Genomic DNA, 27,905 nt, shown 5'->3' on the forward strand with positions numbered 1-27,905 from the left:
TCTCTTTCATCTTGCACTTTCACGTTCATTCATAATCTCATTCTTTCCTTTGTTCGCCACAGCATATAATTCATAGAGCTAACCAACAGTTTGTCATTCTAAATCGCACCTGAGACGCATACATTGAGTTGGTGGTTACGAAACTCACGGGCTAGTGCCTTGCTTCATTGTGACATTCGGCCTCACGGAACGAGTTGAGAAAGTAGCCCTCCACTGGTGGGCATATGAGCCTAAGAGAATCTGTGGAAGCTGTTCGAGCAATTGAAAGCTCCAATTGTGCGCTTCTATGCTCATCTGCTTTACATTCACTCACGCGGCATCTCGCTCATGACAATTCCTCACCCTCACAAATCAGCATCATATCTTCTTCGACATCGAAAAGCGATATGTCCAAAGCACCAACGGGTCTTCAAGACTCAATCTGGGCCATAAACGGGCGCTCCCGCCTCGCAAACTCAGCTCCTTCAACGCGCTCATCTTCACAGCCTGTAGCACGCGCATCCTCTCAACCTTCACGCCCCCCACCCTCCTCAGCCCCTCCAAGAAACCCGGTTTCGATAACAACATCGACTACGCGCTTGAACCCAACACAGGCTTTTCACCGCTTCGAACAAGCCTGTCAGCGTTTACGGTGGAAGTACATCGATTTACAAACTTCGTACCACCGCGCGTTAAACCCAGAGGAATTTGGGTTCTTGGTCACAGACGCGGAGCGTAACTTTAAAGTTGACTTTCATGAGTTTTACGCATGGATTGAACAAGCGCTTGTTCTTCTCCTCATGGTTTTCGGTATATCAGTATCGCGCGGCAATTTATACAAAACGGGAAATCACACATATCACGAAAATGTGCTCACGGAGCTAGAAATGCCAGATTGTCCGGTCCACGAGGCGCTAGGGAGAGGCGAAGTGAACCAAGCCCTTCGTAAGGCGAAAGAGCTTCGGAATCGTTGGAAGGACGTTACTGAGGGCAAGGAAACGCCGCCGCTGAAGATGTATGATCTGACGTGGCTTGTTGGACAGATCTTGGGAGGGTTGGAGATTGGGTATGGCATTGCGGCGGGGAGGATGCAGGAGGCGACAGAGAGACAGTGGGATGATGGTGATGAACATATGGGCATGGGAGAGGTTCAGGGGGATGATGAGTGGGAGTGGATGGTTGAACCGATGGATTGGGAGGTTGCGTAGCGATACTATAAGTCTTTGGATGATGAATTGGATGCTGGAGTGAATATGCATGGCGTAAGAAAGATATTCGTCATCTGTAGACATCTCAAGTACTTTTAATGAACCATAGAGGAGTTTATCGCTCATGATGCAGCATGTCAAGGGCTTCATGCATGGACTGGCATCTTTCACGCTAAGGAGCATTTGTAAAACCACCCCGTTGTATTTTCTATCAATTATCTACCCCCATCAAATGCCAATACCAAGGTAAGTATCCCATACAAATAAAGGCCCTTTCAAATAAGTAGAAAGACATCAAGTCATTCAAAAGAAAGAAAGAAAAAGAAAGCATAAAATGCTATTACATCTCCTCACTACTAGAAACCCCATCGCTTACGAACGTAACCTGGCTCACGGTACGAAGGAGGCTCGTAAGCAGGTGGTTCGTACTTGGGTTCCTTGACACCAGTAGTGGTAGAAGGCTCCTCGGTGGCCTTGCTTGTGGTAAGGAGAGTGGTGAAGCCAGTTGCCGCGTCAGCGGTCGAGGCGAAAGAAGCAGAGGGCCAGGCGTCGTTAGAGCTGGGTCCGAAATCGTAGCCTTGAGGACCGGTTGACTCTGCAGAAGGCAGTGGTGCTTCGATGGGTTGTGAGGGAGTGGCGCTCTCGGAGTCTGTTTGAGCAGCGGTGGACTCGATGGGGATGAACTCAGTAGGAAGAGTAGTCTGGACTCCAACAGCCGTCTCACTCGTGCTCTCAATATATTCTGAAGTGGACACTCCAGCTTGACCCTCTGATGTCTCGGCACTAGGAGCTGTAGTCTGCTCGATCACTTCGGACGTGGCAGAGGTATACTCAGATGCGAGGGAAGAAGCCGACGTGAAGGATCCAGCCAAAGCAGAAGAGTCAACGCTTTGATCGGCGGTGCTGTGGATGATGGTGGTGTTGTCGTAGATGTGAGTGTGCTTGGTCGACGTGCACGGTGCAGTGGTGGAAATCTCAGCTTCAGTTGTGAGAGTAGACACTCCAGCAGCGGTGGACCCAGCAGTAGGAACGGATACACTTGAGCTCACACCCTCAGTTGAAGCAGGGCTTTGTCCAGTCTCAATACTAGCACCTCCAGCTGAAGAGGATGTGTTCATGGCCTCAGTGACCTCCTCAGATGTGGATACCTCCTCAGAAGCAGTGTAGACAGTCGAGATGCTCTCCGTGAGTGTAACCTGACTGGTGATAACCGACTTGAGTGTAGTCGTTGGGACTTCTTCAGGGATAGTAGAAGCGCCAGTGTCTTCGGGGAGGGTAGAGCTGCCTTGCTGAGAGACGTAAGTCTCGGTTCTCAAGCCCTCAGTTGAGATCGACACTGTATCGGAGGGAGCAGACTCAGAAACCTGTTCAGTTGTGCCCTCAGAGATTGTTGTAGACTCTTCGCCCTGCGGGAACTGGGTAGTGCCAGGTGCAAGAGCAGAAGAGTCAACACTCGGGGCAAAGGTAGGTATGGTCTCCAGGTTGCTGACGATATCGGAAGTCGCCTCCAAAGTGGCAGTGCTGGTTGAGTATCCGTACACGGTAGACTCCAGCTCAGATGAAGTCCCTCCAGCGAGAGCACTTGACCCAATGGACACATCCGGCTGGGAGACGACACTGGAAGTCTCAGGGGTAGAGGTGTAGGAAGCAGAAGTGTTGGCGAAGATGCTGGTAGAAGGAATAGAAACAGTAGGGAGGGAGATGACGTTGGTGAAAGTCTCAGACTCAGACAGGATAACCGAAGAACCAGTCGGAAGCTCGATACCAGAAGAAGTGCCAAGGTACTGGGTAGAAGTACACTGAGAGACGGTAGTGTAGCAGGAGAGAGCACACTCAGTCACTGTAGCCTCAGCACGAGGATAGAACCTCAAGCCAGCGGAGGGACAGCTGGTGACGGTGTCAGTGACTGTAGATGTCTCTGTCACTGTCACAGTCTCCTGTGCACACACAGCCAGTGCCCTGTACTAGTCAGTATCCATCCCAGCCGAGAGACAATAAGAAACACTTACCAGAGCACCACGAGGGTGAGGCGAGCGAGGAAAGACATGTTCGGAAAAGCGAAGATTCCAGAAGCGACTGTATTGAGAATACGGCAAATGAGTTGAACAGAAAAAAGCGAATGACAAGAAGCGCCAAATAATTTCCAGTGGTCTCACTCTGAGGATTTTCCCTCTCCTCAAAGTCTTGCTTCATCTCGACTCTTTATACCTCTCATTGAGGCCTCGCACGAGTTTACCAATCCCCTGATGCCGCATCCATGCCGTGGTACCGGGAAGACCGCGATGCTATTATTAAGGAGATGTGTCTATCCGCTCTGTATGTTTCGTCTAGCCGTCTAGGAGATTATTCTACCCGTTCCGTTGGTTGACTGACTTCGGGTTCCGGCAATGCCATTGTGTTGGAGGTTTTTGTTTGCTTGTTTGCTGAAGGGGCCGTACCGTGGCGACGGGAGTCGTTACGGTTTCTGATGCTTCAGCCCGTTTGTAGTTCCCGCGAGGTCAAAAGAGGCGGATAGATTTGGGATTATGTGAGTTGGCAGAGTGAAGCGGGTGAATCAGTATAACGTCTCACTGTCACATCCAGCGACAACGTATAATACAAGACTTTACCATCTTCTGCAAAAGTTCTTGATGCAAATCGATCTCTACTTCCGATCGTGCGGGAATGTGAAGCTCACCCATGCATGGATACCGTAACACAAACACGACACAAGCTTCATATTTACAGCTGAACAAAACAGATCCGGAAATACACAAGAAAAGCTTGTACCGAGATACAGCGGCATTGTAACTTGCATTCATGGTGTCACAGTGATTTCACGATAGGCTGCCTCAGACCGCTTTTCGTTGGTGTGTGTGCGCATTTAGACGTGTGGCGTAGATAGACCTGCATACGGCAGCCTGCATATTCCTTGGTGAAATTGCACAGAACGCAACGGGCTCAGGAAAACGGGCTTTGGCGGTCAGGTTTAAAACAGAGATAGACAGGGCACGGCGTCCTGCTGCACGAGTCAGATGCATGGGTAGCCACCCGAGACTGAGTGTCACGAGTAGAGCACGTTGCCATGGTGTTTGGAGGTTTCACAGCATATTGAGAGGAAAAGCTTGAGACTGGGTTTTTTTTTCCTATTGTTTGTGCTAATTCGACGGGGTGAGTATGCTGATCACAATAGCTTTGTGTCCTTTGTGATATCATCGTTGGTTAGATGGAGGCGCGGAGGACTTTGAAGGCGTCCTCGCGGGTACCGGAGTATCGAGCCTCAGCAGTCTTCCAGTTGATGACGTTCCAGATGTTGTCAACGTAGGCAGCCTTGCCGTTAAGATACTATCACAGTATTAGCCGTTTTCTTGAATTGTATGGAGTAAAACGTACCTGGAGGTAGTAGGCATGCTCCCACATATCAACACCAAAAATAGGAACCTCTCCTCCAACAACGGGGTCCTGGTCCTTCGTCGTGACAATACGGAGACCATGCGTATCCTTGACAAGCCATCCCCAACCACTACCTTGCAATCCCAGAAGTGTCTTCTTGAACGCCTCCTGGAACGTCTGAATGCTACCCCACGTCTTTGAGATCTCAGCGCTAAGTGTAGGTGCACTCTCGGGCTTGGAGTCAGTAGAGCTAGAAGGGCTGAGATTCTCCCAGAAGAGAGAGTGGTTGATGTGACCGCCGCCGTTGAACTTGATGGCTGATTGCAACGCGATCTGGCCGGCGATGTCGTTGGTTGAAGTAGCGGTTGCGTAGTTCTTTAGCGCAGCGTTGAGGTTTGTCACGTAAGCTTGGTGGTGCTTGCTATGGTGTAGCTCCATTATTTGAGCAGAGATGCTAGGCTCAAGGGCCTTTTGTCATGGTCAACTTGTCATACTTTCATGATAGATATCACGGCCGGGAACTCACATCGTAGGCGTACGGCAACGCCGGAAGAGAGTAAGTACCAACAGACATGGCAGAAAAAGACTGAATATTATCAGGAAGAGCAGTATAAGCTTGATTATGATCAGAAGCAGAGTCAGGTTCAGACGACGAGGAGGAAGTTGAGACAAAGAAGAAGAGGGGTAGAAGCGGGATCCGAGAGAAGAACATGATGGAGAGCGATTGCGTCAGAGCCAGCAATTAATAATATCTTATTGTTGCGTGCTTCCTCGGTAGTTGGTTGGTACGTATTCCGGGGACTCGAGTTCATCAAGGTGTTTGCTTGCTGTGTTGTGTTGTTGATGGAGAAGAGAGTCGCACTAATTATTGCGCAAACTTGCTCATACTCGCTAACGCCTCAGAACCTTGTCGCCTATAAAGGTTGCCCAATTGGGAACGACGCTAGGTCTTGCGACGCAGTGATTGGTTCTTGTCTATGACTTGGACTTGGATGAGAGACTTCGAGAGAGATACGGCGAGTTTCAGACTACCGGCTAGTAGTGAGTATATCTTGTAATAGTTATATTTATTCTCCATGAATTGCTTCTGTATCTTAAATTCTGATCTTGAACCTTTAATCTCTGTATCACCAAGTTCCACCAGTGCATTTACACTCACCAAGCCATCGACATCACCATGTGCGGCCCAGAAAACACAAACAGACCTCGAGGCGGCGCTCTCGCCGCTCTCAATCCTCCCATCAACTCCATTTCATCCAATATCTGCGGCGATCTCGCTTTTCACACTCCCGGTAGTCCTTCCAGCGGAAGAGCAACACACGCAAGACTCACTCCAAGTGAAGAGTGCAGTATCAAGGGCTTCTCCGACTTATACGTTGTTATTCAGTGAGTCTCATCCTTCTGATTCCCAACAGTCCGATATTAACGTCAAGAAGCTCTAGTGGTGACTTGACGAGAAACGCCAGCGAATGTGGACTCTTCCGCCAATTTTCCCTCCAAACGCCTCCGACGTCTCGCGAGTACGTCGAGTTGCCGCTTCAAGGGCCATTATCACTTGAGGTTGGCGGTGATGGGATCATAGGAAGACGTGTTTCAGTGTACTCACGGCTGGCCTCTGGAGACAAGATCATTGCTGAAGGCATCGTCGGCTTCAATTTCATGAGCCAAGCAGCACCTGAAGAAACGTCTTGTCCATCGTCGCCTTCTCCATCGCTGTAGTGAGGAACCTCTATGGCTTGTGGCTGCAGATCCAGGGCCATCAAGGTGGATGAGTTGCGTCCTGGACGGGAATAAGAAACACGGTGGATTAGCTCAGGTGGTCAGCCACTATCATCATTCTGGCGTCGATTTTGTAAGGGTTCTCTTTTTTTAAATTGGAATTGGTATCATGTCTGCGGATGAGGGATGGGCGACTGGCCAGTACTGTGCAATTTAGCTTCAAGCATGCAGTCAAGGAGGCGTTGGCGACATGGCGTTGCGATCTTTCAAATCAGAATATATAAGCGCGTTTATTCTCATAGCGCCCCCTGGACCTTGAAACCGTGAAATTCCATCTTCGCTTCTCTTGCCGTTTTGCTGTGCATGATTCTGTCCCTCATACTCCTCCATATCAGCAGCAAGATACCTACCCAGCTTCGCATGAGTATGTTCAAGACGCCTAAATTTTCGAGGTCTTGAAACTGATTGGATAACTCGATTCGATCACTGGCAGGTTATCATTTGTCTGCTAAATCATGGGTTCGCTGACGGATATAAGAGCGTCTCTTCACCCAACTTAAACAGGCATTGATTGGCATGGATAACTACACTACCAACACAACACCACACCGTCATCGTCAACACCAAATCACTTCTACCGAGACAAATGTACGAACAAGCATCAAATACTCACTCGCTACAATATCTTTCCATCGTAATATTTAGCCACAAAAGGCTGCCTCATTCTTTCAGCCTACGCCTGCGGCACAGCCACGCACAGCCACATCAACCTCACCCACTCCCTTCTCCATCACCGTCCTGTCAGCCTCGCTCACCAACCACTAATAGTCTAATATCAACCACTTCAGCCATGGAAGCCAAGCCAAGATGTCCAAAAACAAGAAACCCCAGTTCATTTTCCAACTCCTGATCAGGGTCCTTCCTTCCCTGTTTCACGGCCCAATTCCCTCCCTCGTTTAAACAAATCGCCCATAACCAACAAACAGTCTCTCTCTCTCTTACTCTCTCTTTGTTCCTCTCGTCATTCATTCCCTTGTATCCCTACCCACCGCCTTTTACCAAAATACAATGCCCTTTGTCGCAAACACCCCCGAGTCTTACCTCAACCGCTCCGACTCAAAAGCCGTAAACGGAACATGTCGTGGATTAACCTCCAATGGCCGCCCGTGCCGTCGCGCTGTTCAACAGACAGCGCCCAAGACTGACAAGCGCGGAAGACCTGTTACTCCAGACCCTCGTGATGAGAGTCTCTACTGCTGGCAGCATCGAGAGCAGGCGAACATGTCGGCGCATTCGAGTCCGGGACCTAGAGCTACCTCAACGCCGATCTTGGAAGGACGAACGAGTTTGGATACGCTTGCGGATAGGTTGGGATTGGTGGATTTGCAGGAGAAAAAGAAATATAGGAGAGATACTGAAGGGCGAAAGCAGAGCGCGCCGAGACCGAAACCGCAGCCTAAGCAGTCTCTTCTGTGTTGCTGTTTCTCGGTGCCTCTCCAAGATGTCCAAGAGTCCCAGCCTTCACGACCTCAACCTCGTCCAGTCCAGAAAACATCAGCTTCAGTACCACCCAAGCGCACTTCAAAACAACATCTCACCGCATCGCAAAACAACTCTTCCGCTAAAAACTCTCGACGCTCGCGCAAATCCACAGGCTCGCAGACAGCACAGATCAAAGACTTCATTCCCGACACTATAGACACCCAGACCGCCTCAGCGCTTATGGCAGAACTAGCTCGTCCCTTTGGCGCTTCGGAGGAACCTGGTTTCATATACATGTTCTGGCTCACACCTACATCCCAATCGTCAGCTGCTCCTGTCGACGCCGCTCGCTCGCTTCTCTCTCCACCGTCACCGAATCGGGCACCGCGATCTCGAAGCGCTAGTAACGCTGTTTCAAGCTTCGCAGCTGCTGATCCATCGACATCAAAGAACACCATGCTTCTCAAAATCGGTCGCGCAGCAAATGTCCAGCGTCGTTTGAACCAATGGCAGCGCCAGTGTGGTCATGAAGTTGAGATTCTGCGATACTACCCCTATCTCCCTGGATCGCAGGAATCATCTGGTGTGGTTCCCCACATGACGCAGCATGTGCACCGAGTAGAACGCTTAGTTCACATCGAGCTAGCGGGTATGGGTCTCAAGAAAGACGCCGAGAAATGCGATGCTTGCGGAAGAGAGCATCGTGAGTGGTTCGAGGTGGAGGCCACGAGAGAAGGAATCAAAGCCGTTGATGGAGTCATAAGACGGTGGATAGAATGGGATGAAACGATGACATGAAATTAATGATTACATTGCATAGATATATACATATAGCCGGCGTTGGATTCACATGAATACACGAAGTTACGATCCACAACCCCCCAAAATGTCACGTTTGACCAGACACAAAGCTGCGATCATGGTATCTATAATATAAGAATAATCCCTCTCCCATCTATAAGTAAAGCCCATGCCATCTCTCATGACTCGTAAGAAAGTTCTTTCGATCAAATGCACCTCGCGTCCAAATTCCCACGCTACACGAACCGCACCTCATCAAATAGACCTGCTCTGACTTGAATAAGGGCAGCCAGCTCAAAAAGGAAGGATTGTAGGATGATGACATTGGTCACGACGTGCGACACTGAAACAGTCGTTGTGTTCTCCCTTGCTTCTCTGGGTTGAGGAGTTTCAGGCTCTGGTGTATCCATATTTCGAGTCTCTCGTTGAGGTGTTGCAATCTTGGGTTCCTCCGGTTCGTCTTCCTTGGTCTCGGGGTCGTGAAACTCGGACTCACTGGGCTCAGGTTCATCGACTTCCGAGTCCTTGGTCTCGGGTTCATTGACTTCCACTTCCTTTGCAAATTTGCCTTCTTCAGCATCAGCAGAGGTGGTGCCTTCAACCTCTGACTCGACTGGTTCCATCGGTTCCGCAACTTCAGGCGCAGTCTCAGCGTCAGAAAGATCAGTCTCCGTATCTTCCGTCTTCGCATCGTCCTCATCCTTCGCCTCCACAGGTAATTGCTCAGTAAGATCAGTCACAGTATCCTCAAACTGGTCCTCGTCAGCTTCAGAGGGAGCCTGCTCAGCATGTTCCTCCTCCGCTACCGCTTCATTCTCTACAGGTTCAGGCATTGGCTTCTTGTCAAACTTGAGAGGAATAGGCTCAACCTTGACATCTGGCAATCCAACCTTCTTAGAGAGGATAGTTTGATCCATAGCCGCAAATTCCGCCATCTGTCGAGCAAGCACTTCTTCCCTGGCCTTCTGCGCCGAATCGATAGTCTCGAGCGTTCTTGGTGGAGAGTGGCTACGTCCAGGAGTGCCTCGCCCCCTACTATGAGACGCTTCCTTGGAACTAAGCACAGACTTTCCAGGTGTCGCGTTGCCACTTCCAGAGCTACGACCCAGCTCTTTGCGTCCTCGCGGGCTGCTGGCACGGCTCGGCGTTCCCAACTCGGACAAGAGACGATGCGCCAATCCTTCCAGTGCCGACGGTCGGGAGGGTGATGCGTTGCGCGATACCTCTTCAAAGCTTGGTCGATCTGGAGGATCTTCGCTGATAGGGGTCGGCCTGGGTGTAGGACCCGCGTGGTGTAACATTGCATCCGCGGTCCTGAAGGCGTCACGCCGTTGTTGCACCAACTCGTCAAATCGGGGAATACTCCTTCTGTAGGCAGCCACCTGCTCTTCCAGTCTTCTGAGAACGTTGAAAACACGTGGTAAAGAGGCCTGGGACCATTGCGGCCGTTGGCGGCATTGTTCCATGGCTTGTAGCTGTTTTTGTTCTGGGGTTGGCGATGGCAGATCCTCAAGATCTTCGTCTTCACTCTCTCCATCTTCATCCTCTGTAGACTTACGTCTCGTCTTCTCAACCTCATCATATATATAAGAGCTTGGACTTCGTGCCAACCATCCTTCGATCTTCATAAAACCGCAGACCGCCAAGTCAACAAGTGTCTCAGTGACGGACAAATTCGTCTCGACTTGATTTACGAAGAATGTCTCCAGGAGGTCCAGTAGCGAGTTGAGAAGAGGGTCATCAGGTCGCAGAGTGTGATCTGCAACCTCTTTAGGCGCTCCAGGAAGACTGTCGGGCAGCCTCTGGTTACTCGTAGATGCCCTGGGCGCGACGAGCTTAAGGGAGCAAGGATGTGCTTCAAGCCTAGACATGGTATCTCGAAGGACAAGTTGATAGACCTCATCGAAGTCATCTTCACCTCCTATAGTTCCCGCCAATGACATAATGAATTCAACCTCTTGCTCTTGAGCGCCTACTGTTCTAGTGGCATTCTGAATAGGAACATTATCAGTTCTCAGCAGAGTGACGATAGCATATCGGTGGTGTCTCTTAAGAATAGCTGACACCAGTTGTAAGGTGACATGAATTGTTTGTTGATTCCGCGATCTCAAGCATGCGAGAACGAGATCAACCAGGTTGAAGAGTAGGGGCGTAGCAGCGGGTTCTGCCCTTTCTGCCAACATCGTGGCCAGGTCCATCGACTTTCTCTTGCGAGCCTTGCTGGCAGACGAGCTTGAGCTAGGACGGGCGGAAGCGATGTTATCGGGGAGTGCGAGGAGGTAATGAAGGATGAGGTTGATCATGTCAGGATGATCGAGTGATTCCAGGATACGGCGAAGATAAGTCAAAACAGCCACAGACGAGCCTCCATCGATATCAGAGGACTCAAGTAGTGAAGGGTATCTAAACTGTTAGCGTAGATCGGGACGAGAGTCGCTAGGAACTCACAATAACTGTTGAAGGAAAATAACTTGGAAGTGCTCCAGCAGAGTCGACTTGACCTCTACAGACCGACAGTGGTTCAAGACGTCTTGCCAGAATAATAGATGAGATAAGAAGGTTTCAAGGTGAGATTGGAACTCGGGCGAGCATGAGCTGATGACTTCGTAGTTGGATGTAGGATGTTCGTAATCGGAGAAGGCGAGAATAGGGGGTAGGTTATGAGGAAGATGGTCAACGACCAGTTTGCGACTGAGCTGGCTGTACAAAGCGCCAAGGCCTGTCGCCATCAAAGTTGATAGGTCACTTTCAACAATCCATTGTTCCAACGGTCCCGAACTCGATGCAGCTTCGATGATGTAGAGCAGTCCTGTTCGCGCAAAGTCGCCCACCTTACCCTCATGATGGATATAGTCCATGAGAATATAAAAGAGGGGGAAGTCGGCCTTCTGTGTCCGTCCAATGAACGCATCGCGGGCGTTGTCATCCTTCTCCCTGTTCTGAAGCGCCACGCCGCGGTGTGTCTTGAACCATGCTGGTAGAATGCTCGGGTCCAGCCGAATCTTGGTCGTGATGTTAAATGCCAGCTCGACGACACGCGACTCGGTATCCAGGCCCAGGCGCACGCTGTTGATGCCAGTAATTCGTACAAGAAGGTTCGTCAGGCTAGCGGAAAAGGTCTGGTTCTCAACAAACGCTTCCTCCTCGCTCTCGATCAGGGTCGCAAAGAAGAGGACGGCCTCCTTAATGATCCACTCATTGTACGAAGTCGTAGCGATCTTTCCAATGGGCACGTAGATTTGCTTGAGCGAGCAGTACTGAATACACGGATGCGGTAACGGTCTTCGACTCTCGTCGCTTAGGATGTTGGTGAGTTCCTGAAGGCGGATTTCGAGGGTCTCGGCGGCGTCGCTGTCTCGAGATAGGTTGGATGATGCTCTCCAAGCAGACTACTCTGGTTAGTGCTTGTCGCAGGCATGGGCTGGTTTGCTGGTCCTCACGAGTAAGAGGCTATATTGCTTCTCGAACCGGTGAAGTCGTTTCGCAGGATCATGTCCCAGGTCCTTGCGGGTGCCCCCAGACGAGAGAGGGCTCAATAAGCGCGACCACTGCACGGAGAGCAATTAGTTGGGTGACATGGTTGCATTGGCAGATGGTGATGAGATACTCACGAAATCCATGATGATATTGGAGTCATTTCCCGGCGACTATAACTAGGGGATAAAGGTCACCTTGACCACATAACGGCACCCCACAGGTCCTTGTAAGTTGAAGTGTTGAGAGCTGTTGTCTCCTGGGCGGCCAGGGACATCCGAGTGGACATGTGGCGCTGGGTGTGGCTGAAGTAGGTGTGGCTCCTGGTCCAGGGTAGTTGTGAACCCCCCTATTTTGAAAAGACTCATCTGCATTACTCTGCAAATAGTCCATCTTAACATAAGTTTATAGGTAGATGGTTTTGTTGACCTTTCACCTTCTGTATAGATGATCTGTTCTCTTTTCTGTTGAACAAGTCTTTGAACAGATGTCACATACGTGTTTGTGATGGCAAACACATCATTGTTCGATCAAGTAATACATTCACAAAGTAAATCAAACAATTGCAGTTCAAAAACTGATCTACATCAGCTTGGTTTATGTAGGACTTGATAGGGTGGGTATCTATAGCCTTTCAATTTATCCTATGGGGTGGCCGAAGCTCACGACATTTAGCACAGCCAAGGAAGACCATCACTTCACATGTGAAGACTGCTTAGATTAAGTCAATATCAAGCATCAGATACATCTCAGTCATCTCTAGACTTGTGTTGACTACGATACTTTGTGAACTGCCCTGCTCTGCTCTCATGCATGGGGGCTTGCGCCATATCTGACAAGCACCTCCAAAAGATCAACTACCGCCCTCATATGAACAGAAACGCTGTTTCATGCATCTTCAGTCTGAGCGATCAGTCTCTTGAGCATCCGAAGACTCATATAGCTCTTGCACCATGCGACGAGTGTAGCGACGCTCACGCTCAATTTCATCCCGGAGAGTCTGGTTTTCCTGTTGTATCTCGTCCACTTTCCATTTGAGGCGTTTGACCTCTTGTTCCATGGACCTCAAGCCCAGTCGAAGTGTCCGCTCAATTTCCTGTTCTTTTCTTGCTAGACGTTCCTTGGTACGGTGCAGGACATTATTGTGGAAACGATAGTCTGCGTCCATGGCAGCACGTCCCTTTGCAATATTGACATCGAGTCGTTCATTGACTCGTTCATTGAGACGCCGATCAAGGGCAACAAAGCGATGGTTAAACTTTTCCTCGCGATAGTAGTAGCGACGATCCTAAGACCATGTGAGCTCAAGCAAGACGAGAAAAAGAGATGGAAGACAAACAGGAAGATGACGATGCTTGCAACGATGAGTCTCTGTTTCACCAGTCGTATCTCTGGCATTAAGAGCAGAAGCATTGGTGGCCGCTTCGGTGTCAGCTTCAGCGGTCGAGGCCTGAGCTGGATCGGCAGCAGCCTGGGCTTGCTTTTTGTTTTGCTTCGCCGCCTCTTGGCGCTCTCTTCGCCTCCGTATCTTGAGTCGGCGCCGCGAGCCCAGTCGTGGACGGGACATGTTGGCGATGAAGGCGCAGTGTCGATAATTAGGGGTATAGAGCCACGGATGAACACCAGGGAGTCAAGTCTCGAGGCGTAAAGAGGGGAAAAGAAACCAAGAAAATCCGGTATCACGCTACCTTAGATAGAGTGAGGTGATATGACACTGGCATTGCACTGCTGGATGCCACTGCCAGTTGCTGCCAGCTGCTGCCAGCTGCTGCCAGCTGTTATCGCCAAACGGCATTCACCTTTCTCACAACCAGTTACCCAATCAGCACCGCAGTTCGAATGCAGAATAGAGAACAATAGAATGCGGCCACTGTGATTCAACGTGCGTTTCTCGCAACCAGTCCCTCTTCTTGCTGCCTATAAATTCCCTCTTCCCCCCTCTCCTCTCTCTCTCCTCTTCTTCCTTCGTCACCATCCTCTCACTTCAACAGAGGTCAACTGCAACCAAATCTTCTTCTTCTTCTTCTTCTTCTTCTTCTTCTTTAATCTCTATCCATTACTTTATCTTTGTGGTGACCATTTGTCATGGCCAAGAAGTCAAAGCCACCATCGAGCAAGCGCAGAATGCTTCAAGCGCAAGCTGCGCCAGCGCTTGCTCCCCCATCGGTAAGCTATTGATCGAAGCCCGCGTCAGCTACCATGTCTCACTGACCGCCATAGACTGACATAGATATGGCGAACACAGGGACTCCTCTTGATCAGGTATGTCTGCTTTCTTTTCTCATCCACCCTTGAATGCGCTCCTCTTGTTGCCCCCTCTTCCCCGCATGCGAGCCAGGAGCAGCAAAGCACCCCGACATAACGCCCCAAGTCCTCGTGTCTGCTCTCAGATGCATGTCACAAACTTGGATGTTGGGTCCCAAGCTGTTGATCAAGGTGCTCATGTGAGCATCTCCAAGCTTAGCTTGGGCTGCAGTTTGGGTCGCTTCCAGGTCCTCAAAGTCAACCACCAAGATATCCAGTTCGGCTTGAAGCGTAATTCGGGCCCCTTGTGGGCACTGTTGTTTCTTGGGAGAGTAATGCGGGCCCCCCGTGGGTGCTGGTTTTTTCCGTCGAAACATTGGGTTGATATCTCCAGGCTTAGCCTGGGCACAACTTTGACTTTGGGGATCGCGGCCTCGTACCAGTTTACGTCGGGAATACAGTCCACATTGCCTTTAAGTTGCGTCTTGGGCTTTGGTATCGCTCCGGCATATCTCGTGGGGCCTGTCCAGATGGTCAATTGGGTTGCTCTGGGACTGGAAAGCAGGGTCCAGTGGTTGTGGTGCCAGAGGATTCAAAGTGTATATCAAGGTGCAGACATACTCAGCTCAGGAATACTTGGCTGACGGATGTGGTGAACAGGAAACAACCATTGCTGAAAGCAACACCACACGAGAGCTCTCAGACATCAAGCGACGTCTCGATAAGCATCGCGAAGATATCGACGAGACCCATGCGATGGTCACCTATACCGGGAACGCCCAATTCACGTTTGAGGCCATGATCGAAAAATTCGATGACCGTCTTGAGGATGCCGCGAAAAGGGAAGAGGAACACCGCCTCAACTGCAACCGAGAGCTATTGAAGATGTATTGTAGCCTTGATGATATGTCTTCCTCCGGCCCCACCAAAGTGGCTCGTGATGTCCGTCAGAATAAGGCTCAAGTAAGTTTGTCCTTCAACTGCTTTAGGAAAGAATAGATACTCATACTATAACTTGGTAGATTCGCGACTTGCATAAGAAGTAGGAAGAAATGCGCAAGGCGAATCAGGCCCTGATTTCGGAAAATGCCAGGCTCAAGGGGCAAGTCAAGAAGCAGGATGCTGCTATTGAGCAGCTCACCTCTACTGTGAACGATATGATGGGTCGATTCGCCAAGCTTGAGTCGACCGTTCACTGCACGGAGGCAGAGCGGAAGCTCAGCGAGTTAGAAGTCTAAGCGTACCACATAAAGTTGGCGAATAACTGAATGAACATGAGCGCACTGCGACTTTGAACAAACACCTGAATGCTTGAACAGCACGATGTAATGTGATTGTAGTAGTTTGTTCTTGAACAGCTCTGCGCTAGAGAAATCCCCGCTTGGGGATGGGAGAGGGTCATGGTCAAGAGCACAAGACGTGAAGACATCACCATTCAATTCAATAGACAAACATTTAACAATGGCACTACTTTTATTCACTGCAAGCGCTATCCAACAGCCTAGCCTGTCGAAATCGAACCAAACAACCGCTGTCCTTCCATCACAGCCATGCATCGCCCAGCCAAACTCGACCGCTCGCTCACCTGGGGCTCGTCGGATCACCATTGCTGCCGCTGCCGCTGCTACCGCCACCGCTGGCCCTGGTGCGACTTGCCCAGATGTGCTTAACCCGGTGAGAGTCCATGGGCGGCGACGCGTACTCCTCGCCGCTTGACTGCGTGAAACCGCTGACGTTGCTGAGCATGCTAGAACTACGTCCACGAGAGCGAGTCATGCGGGGTTCGAAGGGAGGCGCAGTGGGAGGAGGTTGCCAAGGAGACATGGACGGGAGAGTGGGAGCCGATGCCGAAGGGAGGACGTTATCAGAGGCGGACCAGAGACCAGTTGGGTAGTGAGGAGGAGCCGTAGGATCGGGGTTCCAAGTACTCGAAGTCGTAGGCTGGAAAGGCGGACCAAGGTGGGAGTGTCCTGCGTCAAGAGGAGGCATCATGTCGTAAGACATGCCATTCGAGTTGATGTACTCGTGAAAACTCTGCAGCTGCATTTGCAGGTGTCGAATCTCCTCACTCTTGTTGGCATTGTTCGCACGAACATGAGCCAGTCGCTCGTTGTAGTTAGCTTCGATACCAGCGACATGGCCCTGCCAAACGGAACGCTCCTGGTTTCGTCGTTCTGCCTCATCAAGACCGCGGTTGTTGGCGTCGGTGATGTTGGCAAGCTCGTTCTCAACCTTCGCAATTCGAGTCGCCACTTTGTTACGGCGGGTGTTGAGGTTCGACTTCTCGACTTCCTTGGCCTTGATCTCCTTCTCCAGCCCTGACTTGAACTCCTTGAAAGCCTTCTGAGCTGCCTCAAAAACCTTCTTCTCACTACTGTACTGCTTCTCGACCTTCTTTTTACGTTCGCCGAGTTCAGGTGCAGTGTCGAAGTTTTTGAGCTGATCAGCCAGTTGCTGGGTATCACGCTCTGCCTGGGCTTTCTGGGTCTCTTGCTGACGAATCTTTTGTCGGTACTTTTCGTCATGGTTTCCAGCCGAAGAGAGTTGATTATCCGTCAACTCGTTGTCCTTTTTGAGGGCGTTGGCGCGGTTCTTGTACTCCTTTCGTAGAGTCTTGAGGCGGGACCTCTCCTCGCTAAGTCTGGCTTCGACTGCAGCAATCGATGTCCTAAGAGTCAGGGCAGGCGAATCCGGGTGGAGGGAGCGCTGTCCGTTAGCAACGGGAGGCGGAACACCGTCCGCTTCTCGCTGAGTGGCCTGGACAGTTCGGATGCTGGTTGAGAACAAAACCTCATCAGTCTGGCTATCCACAAACTCACAGACATACTTGGAAGCAGGCCTGAGTCCGTAGATGTCACCAGTCCATCGAACCCCCTCGTGAGACTCTCCCGGGGACTCCTCGATCGGAAACATGCGAGTGGGCTGCCAAACGGCGTTGTTAACTCTGACGTAAAATGGCTTCGAGGTGTCAATATTAGCTGGTCTCGAATCTTCGCCTGAAGATTCAACTGAACGCGGCTCGTCGTCGTCGATTTCGGGAAAATGGCTGGTGTTAAAACAAACTTCATCGCTACCAATGTAGGATATCCAAATTTGGTTGGGTTGATTGTTGAACGGAGCATTACCAAGATTGTGAATGTCGGTAGCATTAGTGCCAGCAGACTCAGAGGCCGCATGGGATAACTCGTACTCCTTCACCACAACAATCTTGGTGCTCGCCAATGCCGCCCATAGTGGTTGCTGTAAACGAACTTGAGTGCTTTGCTTTCTTCTTTTTTTGCTTGTAGGTACAGTGGATGTCGAATTCAAGCCTGCTTCAGTATCAGGCGTCGCGAAGCCTCCTTCATTAGCCGTATCGCTGATCACACTTGGTGGCTTTCCGGCCTCAGGATCGCTCGCACCAACAGAAGCGTTGGCTTTTTCGCGTCTGAGATACCATTCTCGGATATATCGCACAATTCCTTGGGTTAAAATATGAATGGCGAGAACACTTCGAATCCATCCGTAGGCAGACATCTTATCATATACGCTCGAAGCAGAATCGACTGGGTTATTGAAAACTTGGGGCAACCGCCAGTGCTCTGGTATGTGTCGAGCCACACGACCCCAGTGAGCTTTGGTTCCCCTGAGTAGGTGATGACCTATCACCCACATAAAACAAGTGGTAAGGCCTCTCGATGTTCCATCCCTCGCACTCGTCCCCCCTCCCAGAGTGATGGCAATGACTGGCTTGGCAAAATCCAGGATAGCATCCTGGATTGGACCCCACAGAAAGAGCCATATCAGTAGGAAAAAGAAGTCAACACACAAGACAGTTACGAGAGAAGGCATGGTCGAATTGCCGTCGAAAATCTCGGCAAGGTTGATGCTCATTCCCGAACTGGTGGCGACGGGAGGAACAAAGGTAAGGAACGTGAAGATGGTGTATATAACGGTAAGCGAGAGCGAAGGGACGTGCATAAGAATGATGAGAATAGCGAGTGTGTCCTGCATGGGGAGAGACTTGAGAACTGTGGTTGCGAGGTCGAACGGGCCTGAGTCGCGGTGGACATCAGCGTTCTTCATGGCATTGACGTCGATCTGGCGGTGGCCAGCTTCGACACCACTGAGGCCGTTGGCGTTGGACGAGTCGGACGACATCTCGGAGACGGCGTCAAGAGAGGAACGGCGGGGGTCGTCGGTACGGGAGTCATTGGAGGCATCATAGACACACTGCTTGTAGGGGCTGTTGGCGTGACCATTGACGGGCGTCGACTGTCCAGCAGCACCAGCAGTACCTTGGTCAGATCGGCGAAGAGAGTTGTCGAGCAGGCCCGAGCCCTTCTTGTCAGAGGAACGCTTGGCAGAACCTACAAGCCCATTCTCATGGCGATTGTCGCGATGACTGGCGGCGCCTTGCTGTCGCTTACTCGAACCTGGAGCGCGAGGCATGCGCAACGACTTGTCTTGCTGCCACAGTCTGACGAACCCAGGAACCACTCGGGAACAGGGCCGGCAGCCGGGACAAGCCTTTCAGGGACAAGGGCTTGGTGCAAAGAGTTGGCGACTCGAGCGTTATGGCGTCTCGGTCGATTTTAACACGAGGGGACGGGTAAAGTATCGGGTCTCGGAATAATATGTAGTAGAGTTGGGAGGCGTGCCGTTGCGACAAGAAGGTTCGTGGTCGACATGTGCATTCGAATTGAAAACGGTCGGCAAAAGAAAACACGGGCGACAAAGGCTATGATCAAACTGATAAGGGCGACGACAAGAGGGGAACTATCGTCAAAATGCAACAAAGCAAAACCTGCCAAGATCGGCCGGAGGGCCGCAGAAAGCAAGTAATGAGCGTTGCAAGGAGGTAGTTTTGATCGGTTACAAGATGATTTACAGTGGGATGTTGTCAAGTGGATAGTTGGTAAGATAAGGTAAGTAAGGAAAAAAGACAAGACAAGGCAAGGTAGGGTTGACTGTTGGTTGAAGTCAGGTGGTGGAGGTGGGAGATTTTTTGGCTGTCAAAGCCCAGGCTTGGATTGGATTGAAAAGGAAACAGAAAGGAATAGAGAATAAGGAATGGAGTGGCAGAACGCAAAGACGATGGACAGATGGGAACGGGAATAGCGGGGAGAGGGGGACTCGCACTGTGCCAACAACAAGCCAACGCGGCTGTTTCTGACGCTGTTGGATGCTAGAGTCCACTGTAGTCCTAGTGGCTCGCATGATCTCAGCAGGGCTCCAACCTTTGAGTGCCAATGGATGGATGGCTAGGTTGCGAGCTGCACGAGAGATGGATCCCCGTTGGAGTGCGGAATTGGGGCAGTTGGGGGCAGCTTATTCTAGTGGAGTGCGCGCTAAAGGCGCGTCAAGCTGAAGTTTTGAGTTGGGGATGCAGGTTTTTGCTGGAAATACGAAGTATATGAAGCCGTTGACGATGTAAATCTGCGATAGATCTCGAGGCTTGAATCGCTAAGGCTACGTACGATCATCTGGGTTCTTGCAAGTGGATCGATCACTCATAGTTAAAATTCCGTTTCTGGTCGATTTTGGCTTGTTGAATGCCAGCGGATCAGGTACTCAGGAACAAGGTTGAGATGGTCAGTTTGAGGCGCTAGACTGCGCTCAATGGCTGAGTCTTGCCCACAGACGATGACGATCAGCAGCCGAGGATGAATGTCAGTGTCTAATGCCACTTTCCAGCACGATGCCTTCAGACTTTAAGAACAGAAGATCATGATAGAGAGATTCGAGATACTAGATTCAGCGCATTCTGTAAATAGCGCCCTCTTCGCGCTGAAAGTGGGTTTTCTCAAGTAAAAACAACTGATCCATTGGGGAGTCACATGCTCCACCATGAAACACTCCGTGCCTCCCACTGTGTGAACCCTGTTTTTAGCATAGCAGATGAGACGAGGCGATGGAAAGGACGGGAAATAATTGGCAGGGACCAAAGTCTTTGTCCACATTCGTCACAAGACCATTCTTCAGGTCGAATTGATTGACAACACAATGCCCAGCTGTGTTGCTGCGTTGACGTTTCTTTGCAGGGTCTCATCTTGTTTCTGCTACAGTCTCTTAATACTGCGTTATATAGCCTGTTTCTCGTCACGCCTGGTTAGGTCCCATGTGCCCGATTTCTTCACTCACATCTCGATATATCATCAACAATGTAACATTCGCGTGGGCACGCCATCGCTTACACGCTCTGCCAGGCATTGGCCAGGGCACACCCCGGCTCTGCCGATTCTAGGGCTTCTCCGCAATGCAAGAAAACACTTAACAATTCCAGCCTCATGAAGAGGATCCATCATCAGCAATTGCGCAAGACGGTGAAATGCTCGGTAGACTCCGATGCGTAGGCACATGCCAGAAACAAGATGAGCGAATCATGCCCCAGATGTTAAGCTTTGGGATTGTCGCCCCCCCATCTCACCTCGGCCGGATCAAGGTGTGTCTAGGGAGCGACGGCCGAATGGCCTTCGGGAACAGTGGCCTTGGAAAAAAGAGAATTTACTGCTTCTGACGTCGTGAGCGCCATGGCCTGCCCGTTGTGGGAAAGGCCCTGAGCTGGCTCAAGGGGGACAGAATTTAGGATGACATGGATTGTTCCTAGGGCCATCAACTGCACGGACACGGACAAGGACAAGGAAGCTGAAATATCTGGTCTTGAGTCGTGGTGAAACAACCAGTCTTTTTGAGATGAAGTTTTTTGTTTATTCGTCTCGAGAGTCGACATCACGATTAACCTCACAACGATGAGACAGCACATTCCACCAGCTGCAAATCATGCAACATGACCCAGGAACTTTATCTGGAATCCAGCGCCTAAAACAACAAATTAATTCCCGACTCACCGTGGCTGATCGACTCCCCGGGACGGTACTTGAGTCATTAGACTCTGTCCATTTTTTCACTTTCGGCAGTTTTTCTTGGCCCGTTTTCGCTCTAATTTCACGTCCCGCTTTTTGTCTTTGCAACCATCAACAAAGAGCCTCGTCTTGATATGGACAATCACCGATGGAGCGCACCAAATTTCAACTTCCAAGCTCATGGTTACATCGCCAAGGCTGCTCAATTTTGCAAGCTATTCCCTGTAAGAGGCTGCAGGCTCAGAGACTTTGATAAGCTCCACACAGGCACACACAAAAATGAAGCTGTCGCATAAAAACAACAGCAAAAAACCCCTCCTTATTCTTTCGTCAGTTGACGGCTAGGAGCGCCGATCGTCCCGCATAGGTTTTGTTTTTACGAATAGATCATCGCACAGTGATCGTCCGCCACGACTCAAACGGCCGTGCTCACGCATGCTTATGCGAGTCCGTTACTAAACACCATCCAGCCATAAGCCGTGAATTGCGTGATGAAAGCGTTAGGAGTGCTTCTCTCATGGGATCCTCGTGTTTGTTCGTCGAACAATTTTGCAAGGTGGGGAGAACAGATGAGGGATCAAGGCGACTCATTGCTACCTCAACCACACAAACCATCCAAACTCTTCACAACAACAACAACAGCTCCTGAGGAGCCTCCACGACGCAAGTGATGATCGCTACCCCGCTAGCAAATCGAAGCACCACCTTCAGGTCTTGGCTTTGATCCCTATCGATGAGGGGGATCTGTTTGGGTGCCGCCCCCGTCGGCACTTCTCGCACTTGTTTTCGGCTCGCCCTATCAAAATGCGCCTGCAACCCTGCATATCAGCTTTCTGTGCACTCTGTTTCGTGTGCTAGACCATGGGGTGGTGTGAAATGACGGTGAGCGGATAAAGAACCGGCCTCTACGGATAAGGAATCTTTGGTAGGTGGTCTGAGTGCCAGTTTCACTGAGTCGTCACAGTGGTCCGATATCAAGTTCGAGACATCTGGCAGTCTGGCTTATGCATCTGATGAAGCTGAATACTCAAAAACTAACTCACAAGCTATGATACTCTGGACCCTGTTCTAGGCGGGGGAAGCTTTGGAGCTTCGACTCTTTTTTCATGCGGGATGCCCCGTGCTGCTGCATGACGGGCGCCACGCGAAGCCAGCCCTGTCTGGACGGAAAGAATCGCTGGTGCTGTAATGTTGCAGGGCATGATGTGCTGTGATATCTTCCGATATCACACTTTCCGGTTGTGCTTCCGATGCGTTGTTTTCTTTCCGGGGGGAATGATTGACGCGAAAACCACCACAAATGGCTTCGGAGAGCGATAACGAGGGACAGTCCTGCTTGGGGATGGTATGACTTGAGATGACTGCCTAAACAGGCAACCCGATCTGTTTGCACGTCTCGTGTCTATCGGGTACAAGCTTGATACCTGTTTGTGTGGCTTGTGACAACTTGCCTGCTCTGGTTTGGTTTACTGGTATCATAAGTTAGGGGTTTGCCAGGCTCAGAAGTTTTCCGATGTTGCCGGGTGTGCTTGACCCTTTGTACTCGTCTCGTCTGTCATCCATCATGCCAATCAAGACGGGACACACTTAGCATGAGCCATGCAAGCAGCCTCTGGCAAGGAAATTGCCTTTTCAATTACACAACTTGCATACAATGAGGCCATCAGTTGATGCCTTGATGCTTGTTGCAGTCCACAACTTGCAAGCGGGAGCAACAAAACTTAGGACCTCTTGTCTAAGTGATGAAAAGACTTAGGTAAACTTAGTATGTCTTATGAGGATTTTAGACCAGTTTATGGTGGTAGCCTAATCCAACTTCAAAAGCTTTCTTGCGCCCTGAGGCTTGCTCGTCTGACCGAAGCTATCTCGGCTTTGCTGTTGATGTTCGATTGGGACGCGGCAGGCTTCACTCGTTGCCATCTTCAACCAACGTGCTTTCAGCCTTGCAAAAGTATTGGGCTTGGTCTATCTCACGCCCCTTGAAAATAGGCTGCTCTGACCAAGAAAACGACATGGTACTTGTGGAAGTTGAGTTCATTGATCAGTTGCCAGGCCTTCCTCCAAGATGCTGTAGATATTGCGAAACGTCGATTCGCCGCCGCAAAGAACATTCCCCGGAGAAGGTGTTCATAATGTGATATGCTGCAAACATACCGGGAAATCGGCATGATCTTTATTCGTGTCAACACGTAAATCCTCCTAATACTCACCCCTAATACTCATCCCACGTAACTCCCTCTCCTCCTCGCCAATCTCCTCCAATGTAACATGCTAAGCTTCTCTATCAACATCTAGATACTTTTCTTCTATCTGAGCTACGGCACTCAACATTTTCTTGTGCCTCTTAGTAAAGATTTTAGTCCTTCGCTCACCCTTTCTTTCCTTCCTAATATTCCTCTTCCTGTGCGCCCAGAGTTTGAATTCTAGCTTGTATACCTTGAACATTGCTCGTCTATATATCTCGCTGTTTCGGTATGTGTTACTTGGGGCAAGCTTTTCATAAAGCTCCCTTAGGGATTCTATGCCGCCGGCATGGGTTGGTGGAGGCTGAAATGCTTGCCTAATGGAATAAGTATCCCCTTTCCTACCGGCCTTCATCTGCCCCTCGACGGAGGCGGACTTTGGGTCGAAATCGGTGTGTCTATCAACCCCTTGAGGGGGCTCCTTAGCCGTGCCTTTGGTGAATGGGATTTCGAAGGTCGGGCTGAGTTTGAGGTTCGTGACGCCGACCAAGCGCCTTGTGCCAACGGTATGAAACTCGATGCTCATGTAGATTGTGTTGTCCCTAATCCCGGTCGCAACGTAGACATGCAGTTGCGGTAGATACGACCCATTGATAGTATCCTATGAGCAAAATATCAGCCTGAGATCAGGTGGGCTACGATGAGAGACTTACATTCGCTAGCCCTGGGCCGTCAACGTGGTTCACAATGTGCATCTCGATAGAACCAGGCACAGTTTCAACAGGCACAGGAGGACCTGTCCCATCCGCTTTCCATTTCTCAAGTGCAATATTGGTAAGGCTATACAGTCCATTGGGTGTTATGCTGTGTTTCTTTCTCTACGTGGAATTAGCATTCTGTGTTTTACCACTTCAGAACATTTACGTACGCCTTGAAACGTGGTCTCGATGTGTTTTCTTGGATTCAACTTTATACGATATACGTTCCACTTGTCATAGTTCACGTCGAACAATGCGCTGCCCGTAGTCCAATCTCTTTTCGGTAGTCTACACTCTTCACATTCGACGCTCTGAAGGATATTTGACATGATCCTAACCTGCTCCCACTGCGGACCTTCAAAGATCAGCACGCCGAGATCGTTATACAAGTAAGGAAGAATCGCCATCTCCATATCGGGGTCGACTGTTGCCTGAACGCCTGCGCTTGCGCCAGGAGGTATAGTTCCACTTGTTCGTGGTTGCAGCGCTGGTTTGAACTTGTTGAGCGTCGGCCATTCTGAAAACGCTGTGGAGGTATTCGGGATTTTTATAATGGTATACTTGGCACTTGGGTCTGCAGGGATCGGACGTGCTGCTTTGGCTGCTGGCAGCATTATACTACTTGGCCAGGGCCTTGTTGTTCGCTTTCCCTTTGGCTTCTGCATCTGCTCCGGCTCTTCTTTTATCATGGTCCTGTAAGGCGCATGGCTCGGCGGTCTGAAGAGTGCTCGGGGGCCTCTCAGAGCATTGCGGGCTCTCACTGACATGACGGTTACCTTCCGAGCCAGATCCGGGATGTGAGCAAGGAGCCTCGACTCGAGGGATCGCGAGGGCGTGGATCGATATCTTCAAATACAGTTGACGATGGCGTAATGTAGAAGCTGAATGGGAAATTTCGTGGCTGAAGCTACAGCGAGGCTGAGGTGGGGGATCGACGCCACAGTATGGACATGCCGCGGCAGCATCATACATCATCCGCATCGGTATTCCGCGGCTGTATGAGGCCGTGGTTCATACACAAACACAGTTAATATGAGCTTGAATCCGCAATTAAGACGGCAGGTCATCGCCATATATAAAGGTCTGTCCAAGCCTTGGAGCTGTCACACGGGGAATATGCTGACCGTGATATGATAGAGCTTTTGTATATGGGAAGAGAGTATCCCCTCGGCTTTGACTACTTTCGGCCTCGTCTTCATAAGGCCTTCATCTCGAAAGCTGGAGAACGTGATGAGAATAAGATCCGCCAGGGAATTGCCCAAGCTGAATATGTCAAGAAGGGTATGTTTTTGAGTCAAGTGGGTTGATGACATTGGCTAACCCTATATGACAGAAATTGAAGCCTTGTAAGTCTTTGTTCGTTGAGATTGCTTCGGTCATGTCGTGAGACAACTTGCCCATCACATTTGAGTATGATGGATTGTTTATGTTGTATGCCACGAGTATCACCGTTTATCGTCAAACATGACACATCGACGTAGGCCATTCCATTACATCACAATGCACCAGTCACAAACACTCCAGTCCATGCCAATAAGTTCATTTATCCCAAAAGCTACATTATCCTGATATCCCAACCATTATCCGTCAACCTGCTTTTTACTAATCATATGGGTATAGGTACTACTTGAAAAGGTATCGCACATTGAGAAAACGATATGACGCCAACGCGTAAAGGGGGAAAGGGGGTATGTTGTGCATGTAGAAGATGCTGATAGAGGTTCTTTGGGACGTTGAGGTCCAGGGTGTTTGTAATTATTGTGTCAGGGAAGCATTCCAGTCTTGCATCTATCATGAGACATAGATGTTGAGCCATTCGTCATAATCCACGTGGGAAGATCATCTTTGCTTTTGCGGTACAATGACCACAGTGACCCCGGAGCTTACTCCTTGCGTAGTCTCTTTCTTGATGACCACACTCCCAACTCCAAGCACTCTCCCCAACTTGTCCCGCTCTCACTCATCAGATCTGCCATCATCTTAGCTACCCACGCATCCCACTCATCCTGGCTCTTGCCGCTCGCTTCTCTGATGATAGGTTCCAGTGCCGACACTTGTTGTGCAACTGTCAAAAGCGCTGTCTTGCGAAGCGCAGATTGTCCCGGTGTCAAGGTCTTCTTTTCGACCTTCTGGTGCGGTGTTGACTTGGCCTTCATCTCCACGTACGACTTGCCATCCTTAGTGACAACACCGCCAACACCTTCGCGCTCCCATCGGACTTCGCTCAAGGGGATAGCTAGACGTTTTGTCTTGATGTCCATAAGAACCTCTGCTTCAGCGTGGAGGAAGGCCCCAATGAGAGAGCACGGCACAGGTGAAAGCTGCCGTCCTTCCAGAGTCCTTGACAGCCAGGTATTATACTCAACCAAGAAAGAGTTCAAGGGCGCGGAAAGGGGCGTTTTGGAAGTCATGAGATAGGCACCTAGATCAAGGGCAGCCTCGTGTTCTTCTGCTTCTTCTGATCCGGGCATTGCGCTTGGGACATGAGGTCGCAGCATGCGGAAAGTTGGGTCACTATCCCATATCTCCATCACTCCTCCAGGCTTGAGCATGCGAAGATACTCCTCCACAAAAAGTTGGTAAACATGACTCGGAACCATCAGGCACGTATCTTTGACCATAATCAGATCAAACTCTTCGTCAGCAAAGGGCCATGGGAGATGTCGAAGATCGTGCTGAACAAATCTCCATTTCATGTCCTTGTCTGGCTTGCACAGCTCGGCAGGGGATCCAGGGCTGCCAGGGGCCAGGGGGGCAATGTCAATGCCGGTAAAGTGAATACCATTGTGGCCTCGCTCCTTGTAGTATCTGTGGCACATCATACTCCAAAATCCTGTACCACATCCAACCTCCAACACCCGCTGCGGGGGATTGTTTCGGATGAAAGGTGTGTAGACGGGTGCGCCATATACCTGGATCATCAAGAGAGTCCGCAGGCTCTGGCGATGGAGCTCAGCGAGGTCGGTGGGAAGAGGGTACGCCGACGTAGGGTCATTGTAGTAGGTGCGGCCATTTTTAACGATGAAGGGCTTTGTCGCGGGGTCAGAGTTGGAGTGGTCTGTTGAGGTCATGGTTTGTGTCGAGACAGTTGTGTTGCCACTTGTGGAGGAGACCGAGTCTGTTCGAGGAAAGTCGAGGTTTACCTGCTTCGTCGTCCCTGACATGAGTTTGTTGCCTGCATCCAACTGAGAGTACATGGTGACATTTTTCAGATCGACCGAGGTTGTTGTTGGGGTCGCAGCGGAAGATTGACGACGAGGATCGCGCTGTCGAGTCTTGTCGACGTACACAGGCCGATTGAAGACAACAGGCGAGTGTAACGGCGATGCACCTCCGTTGGTGAGACTCTTGCTAGGTAGATGTTTGTTGGAGGTCGAGGCAGTCGTGGTCGTGGTCGTAGTCGTCACTGGCTTCGAAGATTGTTGGCGCGAGTCAGATGATAACAGTTTTGAGTGCGAGTAATGAGCGTCGTCCTCTGCCAGGGCGGGGCCGTTTTTGGTATTGGGGCTGGTTGTGGAATGCACAAGCGACGACGAGTCGTGCGAGGAACGACTACCCTGACTCCCACTAGACGTCCTCGTATGGCGAAAAGGACGTCTTGCGCGGCTGGAGTTTGGGGCAATGTCGTGTGAATCCGAATTGGATCGAGGAGGAGTTTCAGGGCGCTGCCGCTCCTTTTCAGCAGCCTTTGCACGGCGACCAAAGGTGGGTAAGGGGTTGGCAGAAGCGTAGTAAAATCCGCTCCATTCAGACATTGTTGGCTATGCCGCTATGCTATACTCTTTGGCGTAAGCTTTCCGGTGGATAACTCTGGTGAATGGGGAAGGGTAACTAAGGGGT

The 27,905-nt window shown here is 50.4% G+C and overlaps 12 protein-coding genes across 12 annotated transcripts; 5 read left to right on the forward strand and 7 right to left on the reverse strand.

The window, feature by feature from the left end:
• Positions 1–386: 386 nt before the first annotated feature.
• Positions 387–1,187, forward strand: FMAN_11236 (uncharacterized protein; the record flags this gene model as incomplete). The annotated part of the gene is made up of 1 exon (XM_041834025.1): positions 387–1,187. The coding sequence occupies one exon, from the start codon at positions 387–389 to the stop codon at positions 1,185–1,187; it is 801 nt and encodes a 266-aa protein (XP_041684330.1).
• Positions 1,188–1,543: 356 nt separating this feature from the next.
• Positions 1,544–3,234, reverse strand: FMAN_11237 (uncharacterized protein; the record flags this gene model as incomplete). Its single annotated transcript, XM_041834026.1, has 2 exons — positions 1,544–3,146; positions 3,197–3,234. The coding sequence occupies 2 exons, from the start codon at positions 3,232–3,234 to the stop codon at positions 1,544–1,546; spliced, it is 1,641 nt and encodes a 546-aa protein (XP_041684331.1).
• Positions 3,235–4,388: 1,154 nt separating this feature from the next.
• FMAN_11238 (putative manganese superoxide dismutase precursor (sod-2)) lies at positions 4,389–5,271 on the reverse strand (the record flags this gene model as incomplete). Its single annotated transcript, XM_041834027.1, has 3 exons — positions 4,389–4,511; positions 4,560–5,027; positions 5,086–5,271. 3 exons carry the CDS (start codon positions 5,269–5,271, stop codon positions 4,389–4,391), a joined length of 777 nt encoding a protein of 258 aa, XP_041684332.1.
• A 465-nt stretch (positions 5,272–5,736) lies between these two features.
• On the forward strand, positions 5,737–6,278 carry FMAN_11239 (uncharacterized protein; the record flags this gene model as incomplete). Its single annotated transcript, XM_041834028.1, has 2 exons — positions 5,737–5,945; positions 5,996–6,278. 2 exons carry the CDS (start codon positions 5,737–5,739, stop codon positions 6,276–6,278), a joined length of 492 nt encoding a protein of 163 aa, XP_041684333.1.
• Positions 6,279–7,346: 1,068 nt separating this feature from the next.
• FMAN_11240 (uncharacterized protein) lies at positions 7,347–8,558 on the forward strand (the record flags this gene model as incomplete). Its single annotated transcript, XM_041834029.1, has 1 exon — positions 7,347–8,558. One exon carries the CDS (start codon positions 7,347–7,349, stop codon positions 8,556–8,558), a length of 1,212 nt encoding a protein of 403 aa, XP_041684334.1.
• A 239-nt stretch (positions 8,559–8,797) lies between these two features.
• On the reverse strand, positions 8,798–12,181 carry FMAN_11241 (uncharacterized protein; the record flags this gene model as incomplete). Its single annotated transcript, XM_041834031.1, has 4 exons — positions 8,798–10,964; positions 11,010–11,950; positions 12,002–12,109; positions 12,173–12,181. The coding sequence occupies 4 exons, from the start codon at positions 12,179–12,181 to the stop codon at positions 8,798–8,800; spliced, it is 3,225 nt and encodes a 1,074-aa protein (XP_041684335.1).
• A 752-nt stretch (positions 12,182–12,933) lies between these two features.
• Positions 12,934–13,602, reverse strand: FMAN_11242 (uncharacterized protein; the record flags this gene model as incomplete). The annotated part of the gene is made up of 2 exons (XM_041834032.1): positions 12,934–13,323; positions 13,375–13,602. The coding sequence occupies 2 exons, from the start codon at positions 13,600–13,602 to the stop codon at positions 12,934–12,936; spliced, it is 618 nt and encodes a 205-aa protein (XP_041684336.1).
• Positions 13,603–14,120: 518 nt separating this feature from the next.
• On the forward strand, positions 14,121–15,517 carry FMAN_11243 (uncharacterized protein; the record flags this gene model as incomplete). The annotated part of the gene is made up of 5 exons (XM_041834033.1): positions 14,121–14,201; positions 14,256–14,297; positions 14,426–14,878; positions 14,940–15,242; positions 15,326–15,517. The coding sequence occupies 5 exons, from the start codon at positions 14,121–14,123 to the stop codon at positions 15,515–15,517; spliced, it is 1,071 nt and encodes a 356-aa protein (XP_041684337.1).
• Positions 15,518–15,860: 343 nt separating this feature from the next.
• FMAN_11244 (uncharacterized protein) lies at positions 15,861–18,710 on the reverse strand (the record flags this gene model as incomplete). The annotated part of the gene is made up of 1 exon (XM_041834034.1): positions 15,861–18,710. One exon carries the CDS (start codon positions 18,708–18,710, stop codon positions 15,861–15,863), a length of 2,850 nt encoding a protein of 949 aa, XP_041684338.1.
• Positions 18,711–23,395: 4,685 nt separating this feature from the next.
• FMAN_11245 (uncharacterized protein) lies at positions 23,396–24,832 on the reverse strand (the record flags this gene model as incomplete). Its single annotated transcript, XM_041834035.1, has 3 exons — positions 23,396–23,968; positions 24,021–24,185; positions 24,236–24,832. The coding sequence occupies 3 exons, from the start codon at positions 24,830–24,832 to the stop codon at positions 23,396–23,398; spliced, it is 1,335 nt and encodes a 444-aa protein (XP_041684339.1).
• A 265-nt stretch (positions 24,833–25,097) lies between these two features.
• On the forward strand, positions 25,098–25,415 carry FMAN_11246 (putative NADH-ubiquinone oxidoreductase complex 1/LYR family protein; the record flags this gene model as incomplete). The annotated part of the gene is made up of 3 exons (XM_041834036.1): positions 25,098–25,146; positions 25,203–25,346; positions 25,399–25,415. 3 exons carry the CDS (start codon positions 25,098–25,100, stop codon positions 25,413–25,415), a joined length of 210 nt encoding a protein of 69 aa, XP_041684340.1.
• A 533-nt stretch (positions 25,416–25,948) lies between these two features.
• On the reverse strand, positions 25,949–27,820 carry FMAN_11247 (uncharacterized protein; the record flags this gene model as incomplete). The annotated part of the gene is made up of 1 exon (XM_041834037.1): positions 25,949–27,820. One exon carries the CDS (start codon positions 27,818–27,820, stop codon positions 25,949–25,951), a length of 1,872 nt encoding a protein of 623 aa, XP_041684341.1.
• Positions 27,821–27,905: the final 85 nt, after the last annotated feature.

This window comes from Fusarium mangiferae (genome assembly GCF_900044065.1).
Source record: "Fusarium mangiferae strain MRC7560 genome assembly, contig: FMAN_scaffold008, whole genome shotgun sequence".
In the NCBI taxonomy this organism is placed as follows: domain Eukaryota; kingdom Fungi; phylum Ascomycota; class Sordariomycetes; order Hypocreales; family Nectriaceae; genus Fusarium; species Fusarium mangiferae.